Source organism: Jaculus jaculus, chromosome 8, assembly GCF_020740685.1.
Source record: "Jaculus jaculus isolate mJacJac1 chromosome 8, mJacJac1.mat.Y.cur, whole genome shotgun sequence".
NCBI lineage: Eukaryota > Metazoa > Chordata > Mammalia > Rodentia > Dipodidae > Jaculus > Jaculus jaculus.
Window position 1 is genome coordinate 114451981 of NC_059109.1, and position 10425 is coordinate 114462405.

At 50.7% G+C, this 10425-nt stretch overlaps 1 protein-coding gene across 4 annotated transcripts in view; it reads left to right on the forward strand.

The window, feature by feature from the left end:
• The window catches only part of Cep250 (centrosomal protein 250), a 68097-nt gene extending 59175 nt beyond the window's left edge, over positions 1-8922 (forward strand). For all 4 annotated transcript variants that reach the window (XM_045156193.1, XM_045156195.1, XM_004668023.2 and 1 more), the window contains 5 exons: positions 3646-3759; positions 3934-4089; positions 4818-4919; positions 5990-6052; positions 8215-8922. In XM_045156193.1, coding sequence (XP_045012128.1) covers positions 3646-3759; positions 3934-4089; positions 4818-4919; positions 5990-6052; positions 8215-8472 — 693 coding nt within the window. In that variant the 3' untranslated portion in view covers positions 8473-8922. The remainder of the gene's footprint in view (positions 1-3645; positions 3760-3933; positions 4090-4817; positions 4920-5989; positions 6053-8214) is intronic.
• Positions 8923-10425: the final 1503 nt, after the last annotated feature.

Genomic DNA, 10425 nt, shown 5'->3' on the forward strand with positions numbered 1-10425 from the left:
TCTCTCTCCCTCCCCCCTCCCTCTTTCTCTGTCAAATAAATAAATAAAAATAAAATATTATATATATATATATATATATATATATGTATGTATGTATGTATGTATGTATGTATGTATGTATGTATAGTTCAGGGCTTGGAGAGATGGCTTAGTGGTTAAAGGTGCTTGCTTGCAGAGCCTGGTTTGATTCCCTAGTGCCCACATAAAGCCAGATGCACAAAGTTGCACATGTATCTGGAGTTCATTTGCAGAAGGCCCTGGTGTGCACATTGTCTCCCTCTCTCTCTTAAATAAAAATCATATATATTTCAGAAAAGTTGCTCAGGCCACCATGTGAAACAATTTAGGTCTGGAGAGATCTACTGGGAGACTAACAGAAGTCCAGGGGAGAGGTTGAGACTTCAGATGTAGATATGAAATAAGAAAGAGAAAAGCCAGGTGTGGTGGCACACACCTTTATTCCCAGCAGTCGGGAGGCAGAGGTAGGAGGATCATTATGAGTTTGAGGCCACCCTAAGACTACATAGTGAATTCCAGGTCAGCCTGGGCTAGAGTGAGGTCCTACCTTAAAAAACCAAAAGAGAGAGAAGGAAGGAAGAAGGAAGGGAAGGAAAGAAAGAAAGGAAACTCTAAGAGAGTACTGAGATTTCTGCCCTCCTGGGACGAAGAGAAACAGGTTTGAAGAAGGTGAGTTCAGTTTGGAATGGAGCAAGGCAAGTGGAACGTGTGGGAAGCTGTCTAGCAGGCAGCTCAGGGAAGGATCTGAAGTTGAAGAAGACCCGCTGGGGATGGCTCCAGCAGGGAGAATGTCAAGTGAGAGGGGAAGGAGGACCATGTCCTAGCTGTCTTCATACCCCAAGCAGAGTCCAAGACCTGCACAGAGTAGGCAGGCAGGAAAATGGGTCGACTGCTGGATGGAGCGAGGCACTCTTTTTTGGTTTTTTGAGGTAGGGTCTCACTCTATCTCAAGCTGATCTGGAATTCACTATTTGGTCTCAGGGTGGCTTTGAACTCACAGCGATGCTCCTATCTCTACCTCCCCAGTGCTGAGATTAAAGGCGTGTGCCACCACATCCAGTTAGAGGCACTCTTTCTTTTGTCAAGAGAAACTTAGTCTATTTTTCCAAAGAAGTTGATTCTATATTTTGGTTCCTGAGCCCCAGAGAACCCTTTCTGTCACCCTAGACACAGCACCCCCAGGGACTGGCCTTCTGGGAACTCACAAAGCCCTGCTCTGGTAACAGGGCAGATTCACCCATGAGCTGTGGAGTTGAGCTCCTGGGTTTGAAATAGGTTCTGCAGCTTGCTGGCTGTGTGACACTCAGCAAGTGCCCTTACTTCTCTGACCTGGATTTCTCCTCAAGCTGGGGTGACCGAGTACAGGGAGGCCATGTGTGTGCATCACATGCTTTGGAAGAGCGCATTTGAGCAGCTAACCCCTTTCCCAGGTGCACCCTCGGGCATGGCAAAAGGAAGGGGTGTATCTGGATAAGAGAGCCCTGCCTAGCCATGCTCTGAGGTCACTGAGCAGCACTCACTCAGTGACGTAACTCAGATCAAGGGCTCTCCACCCTCAAGCACTCAAGGGCATCTCTTCAGTGCAGCCCCTTCATTGTGGTCATACTGTTTTGTGAGCATTTTAAATATCTTATGTGCCAGGTACTGTTGGTTACTTTCTTCCACTACCCTAAAAACAGAAGGAATACTGTGTTCATCTTATAGTTGACAACAGATGGTAGTCAGAAAGCTAACTTGGCCAGTGAGGCCTCAGGTAACTGGCTGAGGTGGATTAGAACAGTCTGACACCAAAATGGGCTCTGACCACTAGACTCTCCTTTCCCTGACAGCCTCTGCCACTCACACACAGACACTGCCTTAGGTCTCCCTCCCTCCCTCCTTCCCTACTTTCCTCCCTTCCTCTCTTTCTCTCTGTTTTTCCAAGGTAGGGTTTCACTGTAGCCCAAGCTGACCTGGAATTCACTATGTAGTCTCAGGGTGGCCTTGAACTCATGGTGATCCTCCTACCTCTGCCTCCTGAGTGTTGGGATTAAAGGCAAGCACCACCATGCCCAGCCTTTTCCTCCCCCCCCCCCTTTTTTTGGCTACTTTTGCTTTTCTTTTTTTTAAATTTATTATTTATTTATATGAGAGAGATCGAGAGTGAAAGAGGCAGAGAGAGAGAGAGAGAATGGGCACACCAGGGCTTCCAGCCACTGCAAACGAACTCCAGATGCATGCTCCCCCTTGTGAATCTGGCTAACGTGGGTCCTGGGGAATCGAGCCTTGAACCAGGGTCCTTGGGCTTCACAGGCAAGTGCTTAACCACTAAGCCATCTCTCCAGCCTTACTTTTGCTTTTTCAATGAAGGGTCTCACTCTAGCCCAGGTTGACATGGAACTCACTTTGTGGCTCCAGGCTGGCCTCAAACTCACCGTGATCCTTCTACCTCAGCCTCCCAAGTGCTGGGAGTAAAGGCACTTTCAGTTTTTTCTCTGTCTCAATAATTTTAATCATTATGGACACTTTAGAAAATAAAGTTATGTTTAACTATGGCTATGCCATTTTTTTTTTAATGTCTGTTGTGGTTTGTAGAGGTAGGCATCTCACTCCAGTTTAGGCTGACCTGGAACTCATTTTGTAGCCCCAGATTGGCCTCAAACTCACAGTAATCACCTTGTCCCATTTCTTTCTTTTTTGGTTTTTCAAGGTAGGGTCTCGCTCTAGTTCCGGCTGACCTGGAATTCACTCTGTAGTCTCAGGGTGGCCTCGAACTCACGGTGATCCTCCTACCTCTGCCTCCCGAGTGCTGGGATTAAAGGCGTGCGCCACCACACCCAGCACTGTCACATTTCTTACAAGCAAGCACCTTTAACTCGAGCCCTCTTCCCATCTTCCTTTTTTTTTAAAAAAAAAAAAGATTTTTATTTATTTATTAGAGAGGGGGAGAGAGAGAGAGATAGAGAATGAGCGAGAATGGGCACACCAGGGCCTCTAGCCACTGCAAACAAACTCCAGACACATGCACCACCATGTGCATCTGGCTTACATGGGACCTGGGAATCAAACATGGGTCCTTAGGCTTCACAGGCATGCACCTTAACTGCTAAGCCATCTCTCCAGCTCCTATATTCCTTCTCCTCCTCCTCCCTCCTCTTCCCAAGGTGGGGTCTCACTTTGGTCCACAATGGCCTGGAATTAACTATGTAGTCTCAGGGTGGTCTTGAACTCTCAGAGATTCTCCTAGCTCTGCCTCCTAAGTGCTAGGATTAATGGCGTGCACCACCATGCCCAGCATCCCATCTTCCTTTTTAAAAAAAAAAGTTTTGTTCATTTTTATTTATTTACTTGAGAGTGACAGAGAGAAAGAGGCAGATAGAGAAAGAGAGAGAATGGGCGCGCCAGGGCTTCCAGCCACTGCAAACGAACTCCAGACGCGTGCGCCCCCTTGTGCATCTGGCTAACGTGGGTCCTGGAGAATCGAGCCTCAAACTGGGGTCCTTAGACTTCACAGGCAAGCGCTTAACCGCTAAGCCATCTCTCCAACCCCCATCTTCCTTCTTGATCCCTGTTGTCCATGAAGAGGATGGAACAAGTCTAGATATGAAGTTGCATGGTATGATTTTTGTCCCATACTCCATATGTCAGGAGGAGTTGGTGCTCACCCGGCAGGCTCTGGAGGAAGAGCAGTCACGGAGCCCACATGCGACCAGCAAAGCAGACCAAGGGCCCAGTGCAGCGCCGGGCGCACAGCCTGGAGAGGTAACGTGGGCCTGGTGGGAATTGATGACAGGAGAGAGTTCCTTCCAGGGCCTTGAGTCACTTTGTGAATTGAGTCCCTGAAGCCCAGACCTGTCAGATGGGTCCCTTTGCCCACCATCTGTTCCCCTACCTGTCTGGCCCTGCCCAGGTGAGCTGCACAGGTCTTCCATGCAGGTCTCAGGAGTGGAGGCTGAGCCTATTCTTGGAATAAAGGAGAAGGAGTCCTGGAGACAACGGCTTGAGTGCCTACAGCAAGCAGTGGCCCAGCTGGAGGTCGACCGGAGCAGACTACAGCACCACAATATGCAGCTGCGGACCACCTTGGAGCAGGTCAGGAGCTTCTGCAGTACTTAGCACTCCTTTGGGACCCAGAAGGCACGCACCTCCCCAGAGCAACAGTTGCTGAGTAACCTCCTGTGGGTCAAATGTAAGATGAACACAGTATTCCTTCTGTTTCTGAAATGCAGTTGTTTTTGTTTTTTTCCGAGGTAAGGTCTCTCTCCAGGCTGACCTGGAATTCACTATGTAGTCTTAGGGTGGCCTCAAACTTATTATGACAGTCCTCCTACATCTGCCTCCTGAGCGCTGGGATTAAATGTGTGTGCCACCATGCCTGCCTTTTTTTCGTTGATACTTATTTATTTGAGAGAGAGAAAGAGAGAATGAGTGCCCCAGGGCTTCCAGCCACTGCAAATGAACTTGACACATGCACCACCTTGCGCATCTGGATTTATGTGGGTACTGGGGAATAAACCTGGGTTCTTTGGCTTTGCAGGCAAACACTTTAACCATTAAGCCATCTCTCCAGCCCTGAATGAAGTTTTAGTGGACCACAGCCGTGCATCACCTCTAGCTGCTTGCCCGCCACACAGTGGAGATGAATAGTTGTGACAGCTGGAATGGCCACAGCACCAACTTTTCTCCAAAGGCCCCAGAGGCTGCCTGCCTCCTTTGAACGCTAGCAATTCCCTCCCCAGCCCAAGCGTCTTACTTCCCACAGCTGCTGCACATGCCCTGCCGCCAAGCCAAGACTTGACCTTCCACTTTCATCTTGGCAGGTAGAGCGAGAGCGGAAAAAGCTGAAGAGAGATTCCCTGCGCGCCTCCCGAGGAGGGGCCCTAGAAATCAGCGAAGCCATGGCCTCATCACCCACACAGCAGGTTTGCTTATTTTCCTCACCTGTGCCACCAGAAACCCAGCCCTCTGCAGTGCACACCCTGAGAGGGCCACACTTCAATGTGGAGATTAGAGAGTCCCTCCTGACTGCATTCTGCCCGGCTCACTCCTCAGCCTGCCCTGCCCTGCCCTCTGAGAAGGAAGCCCAGCATGAGTAGCTGGGTGTGCAGTCGAGGCTGGTGGCTCTGGGTTCCGCCAGCTCAGATCTGCCCACTCGCAGACTCTCGTGCTTGAGCACAGCTGTCCAGATCTCTCCTAGCTTCTTGCAGCACTGAGTTTGCGTGCAGCTTCCTGGGAAGAGTCCCCTTTCAGGAAATGTGTTTGGGGAAGACCCCCTGAAGTATCACTGCTTTAGCTTTGCGCCCTGGGAGGGAGGAGCTCTTTCTGGTGGGGACCATGCCTCATAGAGGTTCATCTGAGCTCAAGCACTTCTGCCCAGAAAGCCTTGCCCAGACCCCAGTCAGCCCTGTCTGCTCAGCAGATGGCCCTGCTGGGAGCCTCGCTGGCCTTAGAGCAGAGGCAGAATGTATGATGGGCTGAGGGGTGGCTTAGCCAGTAGAAGCACTTCCCACCTAAGCATGAGGAGCTATGTTCCATCCCCAACACCCCTGTATTTTTGTCTTTGAAGGTAGAATCTCACTCTAGCCCAGGCTGACCTGGAATTCACTCTGTAGTCTCAGGGTAGTCTTGAACTCACAGTGGGTCCTCTGTCTCCTGAGTGCTAAGATTAAAGGTGTGAGCCACCACGCCAAGCTCCCAGCATCCATGTAGACAGCTGAGCATGGCCACACACGTCTGTAACCCTATCCTTTGGGGAGTGGTGACTGGGGACTCTTTGGAGCTCACAAAAACTGCAGCTCCACGATCAGTGAGAGACTCCATCTCAAGAAACCAGAGGAGTGATAGAGGAAGACATCCAGTAGTTCCCTGTGGCCTCTGCACACATGTGCACAGGGCATGTGCATTCTCACATACATGTGCATACTCACACCAGTATCTGTGCAAACCCCAGATCAGGAAGGCCCATTCTAAGATCAACATGTGTGTTTCTCAGGATGGAAGAAGAGGACAGAGGAACTCCTCAGACTCCAAGAATGTGGTTGAACTGCAGAAAGAGGTATGTTCTGGAAGGATCTATCTTCTAAGCCCCTGTGCCCTCTCCCTGATCAGGCAACAAGGCTTTGGTGTCTGCTGTGTACCTTCTGTGCAGCTCCAGCAGGGAAAGGAGAACTGTGGTCTCCATGGAGACAAGCAAGGGCCCCAGTGTGAGAAAGTGTATAGTCTGGGCCGAACTCCAGATTCGTACTTAGGAAAGGACAGGACAGAAAAGGCAGGGGGTTGAGGAACAGACAAGGGTCTGGAACAGAATAGAGTGATTAGCACCTGCTTGCCTCTGCCCTTGGCCATCGGCAGGCAGAACACTGAGCAGAGTGGCCTAGACATAGTTCAGGTCAAGCTGCCACACTTGGGGAAACTATCAGTGCCTTTTGTATTTTGGGTTTTCTTTTGTTTTTGAGGTAGGGTCTCACTGTAGCCCTGGCTGACCTGGAATACACTATGTAGACTCCGACTGGCCTTGAACTCATGGCAATCCTCCTACTTCTGCCTCCCAAGTGTTGGGATTAAAGGGCACCAGCACATCTGGTTGTAACAATGCCTTTTTGCTTCCTGTACCTCTCCTAAAGGTTCCCCCACTCTCCCTCCCCCCCCCACCCCCATCCCTCCCTTTCTCAGTTCAGTTCAGAACTTTTATTTCTAAGCCTATTGTTTCAGAAACCTGTACTTACTACTGGCAGGCCTTGCTCTCGGTAGACTTCGTTATTTTGAGTTCCGTCAACTCATAAAGCAATCCTGAGTCCTGGCCTAACAGGTTGAGGCAAGAGAGGCCTCTGGGGGCTGGAGACATGGCTTAGCAGTTAAGGTGCTTGCCTGCAAAGGCTAATGGCCCCTGCCTGATGCTCCAGATCCCAGGTGAGCCAGACGCACAAAGGTGAGGCAAGTGCAAGGTTGCACATGCCCACTAGGTGGCACAAGTGTCTAGAGTTCATTGCAGTAGCTGAGGCCCTGGTGTGTCATTCTCTTTCTCTGTCTGTCTCTCTCTCTAAAAAATAGTTTTTGTAAAAAAAAAAAAAAAAAATGGGTGGGGGAGCTTTGCAGTTAAGATGCATGCCTGCGAAGACTAAGGACTCAGGTTCAATTTCCCAGGATCCGCATAAGCCAGATGCACATGGTGGCTAGAGGACCTGGCATGTCCATTCTCCCTCTCTCCCTCTCTCTCTCCCTCTCTCTCTCTCTCTCTCTCTCTCTCTCTCTCTCTCTCTCTCTCTCTCATGCACACTCTCTCAAATAAATAAATTATATATATAAGGAGAGAGGCCTCTGGGATGGGATTTAAGAAGACACTTGCTTTTTGCCTGGAGCACCCCTTTAGACTTGCACCCTGGGTGTCTCTTTCCTCACTCTAGTTGACACTCCACTAGCTTCATTTTCTGCTCATCTCACCATTCCCACCTGTGGAAGAAAAGCTTAATCAGTGGTTCTCAACCCAGCCTGCTGGTTAGAACCACCAGAGGAGCTTTGAAAAAATACTGATTCCCAGGCTCATCCCACTATAATTAACCCAAAATGTTTTCTTCCAGAGGAGCATGAAGTACTTTGTGTCACAATTAAAATATCCCATGCCTTGACTGGGATAGGGTTATACAGGAGCATTTCCATTATCAAACTCATGAGAATGCTGCCAGTTGTGGTGGCTCATTCCTGCAGTGCGAGCCCTTAGGAAGCTGAGGTAGTAGGATCACCTTGAGTTCAAGGCCAGCCTGAGCTATAGTGAGACCCTGCCTCAAAAAACAAATCTGCCGGGCATGGTGGTTCATGCCTGTAATCCCAGCACTTGATAGGAGGATTTCTGTGAATTCGATGTCAGCCTGGAACTACAGAGTGAGTTCTAGGTCAGCCTGGCCTAGAGTAAGACCTATCTCAGGGAAAACAAAACAGCCTAGGAATTGTATTACGTATAGACTATCCTTTAACAAAGTTAATAAGCAGTTTTATTGTTGCTTATAATTCCCTCTTTGCCTTGCCTGTGCAGCCAGGGTTAAAAGTCACTGGATTCTAAGTCCTCAGGGCCCTTTTCCCCAGCACCTTAAAGCCTGATTCTGAAATTCACGTACGTGGCACAGCTGATTCCAGTGTGGGGCCCCGAACTGCAGGAACGTTGAGCAGAAGGCAGGATAAGCCTGAGGCCCTCACTACTCTCCTTGGTCTCCTGTCCACCAGGTAACCCTGCTGCGAGCCCAGCTGGCCTTGGAGCGGAAGCAGAGGCAGGACTATATCGCTCGCTCAGTACAGACTAGCCGTGAGCTGGCAGGCCTGCACCACAGCCTCTCCCACTCCCTCCTCACTGTGGCCCAGGCTCCCGAGGCTACCGTCCTGGAGGCTGAGACCCGCAAGCTGGATGAATCCCTGACTCACAGTCTGACATCTCCAGGTCCAGTCCTGCTCCATCCCTGCGCTTCCCAAGGTGCCCCCAGCTAACAGCCACAGCCAGGGCAGGCCACAGGCCAGACTGCTGCACAGACAGACGACTGCACGGGGCGCTCCCTCTGCCGCACAGCCGCGCGCTTGCCAAATGAACGACTTAGCTGTTCCCCAACGTGGGGGCCAGATCAGTGAGCATTCCGGGAAGAGGACCCTCAACTCACATGGCACTGAGGCCAATCGCATTTGTTTGTTGGTCTACAGCCATCCAAGCAGTGCCTTGCCCTGACCACGGGGCATTACTGTCTTCCTGCCTGGTGAAACCGTTGCAGTCCACAGTAAGCCTGGGGGACTCAGATGCCAACGGCATGTGGATGTTCTGTCCAGGTCGGGAGCATTCTGTAGGCATCAAGTGCAGGGCGCTCGCGTTGCCCTCTTGTCTACAGCTGATTTTCCCAGCCCTTCACCTTCCCTTGCCACAGTAAACCCAGGCTCTTTGCATCGGTCCTTGGCCACTGTCTTCACTTCTGTTGTTGGGTGGCAGCAGAGCATTAAGGGAAGTAAGTAAAACGTCACTGATTGCTGTCAGGTGGCAGTGATGCATACTGTGCTGTGTGTCTGGGAAGGGGCGGGTGCACAAGAAAGCCCCGACCTGCCTGATGTGCCTCGGGAGAGCAGAGTGACCCGATGAGGCAATGCCTTGTGTACCGAGTGAGTGGAAGCACTGTGGAAATGCGAGGACTCGGGGGGGGGGGGGTGCTGGGACACTGCTAAGCACACTGGTGGGCAGACTGGTGTGGCTGTGGGAGAGGGTGAGGACCAAGAATGGGGGTGCATTATGACGGGTGTCTAGTCCTAGCTGAGAAAATGAGAAACCACCAGATGTGTTTTACTTAAATATTTAAGTCCAAAGCCTCATAAACACTTGATCTCTTTTTTTTTGGTGGGGGGTGGGGCGATTTCAAGATACGGTCTTGCTCTAGCCCAGACTGACCTGGACTATGTAGTCTCAGGCTGGCCTCAAACTCACAGCAGTCCTCCTGCTTCTGCCTCCCAAGTGCTGGAACTAAAGGCCTGTGCCACCATGCCTGTCTAGATGTGTGTGTGTGTGTGTGTGTGCACGCGCGCGCACACACATTTCCTGTGAGTACAGGCATTTGAATACACAGTGCTCCTGTGGAGGTCAGAGGACAACTTTGGGTCAGTCCTCAACTGTCCCCTGGCTTCGAGGCAGGGTTTTGTACCTTGGATCACTCTCCCAATCCTCGCTGCACTCACCATGAGCTTCAGGGAAAACCTCTGCCTCCCATCTTGCCGTCACCGTCAGCAGGCTGGGTTTCCAGAAGTCTGCTGCAGGTTCCAGCCTTTCATGTGGCACCCGGGGATTGAACCTGGGTACTCCGGCTTCAACAATGAGCTCTTCAGCTACTGAGCCGTCTGCCAAGCCCAAATTTATGGGGGCCCCAGTCGCCATGACATGTGGTTGTCTACATGAATACCCTTAGGTGTCCCTTAACTGGAAGTGACTCTGGTTTTCTTTGTCCAATCATGTGTCGAGCCAGTCAGGGCCATGGACTTGGCAGGGCATGCACAGGGATGGAGAGGGCCAGTGGATAGAGTTTGGACTGAATTCTACTCACAAGACCATTGGTGGTAACTTTCTCAAAGCCCAAGACTAGTCCTCTTCCTCCTCCTCCTCCTCCTCCTCCTCTTTGTTCCTGTCTTTTCTGTTTTTGCAGTGTTGGGAATAGACCCCTGGGCCCTGAAGGTGCCAAGTAGGTGTTCTGCCACCCAGGCAGTGTCCTAGCATTCTTATTCCCATGTTCTGTAGCGGTCTCTTGCTCACTGTCTGTATTTTCTTTAAAAAAAATTTTTTTTTGGTTTATTTTTATTTATTTGAGAGCGACAGAGAAAGAGGCAGAGAGAGAGAATGGGCACGCCAGGGCTTCCAGCTGCTGCAGACAAATTCCAGATGCGTGCGCCCCCTTGTGCATCTGGCTAACGTGGGTC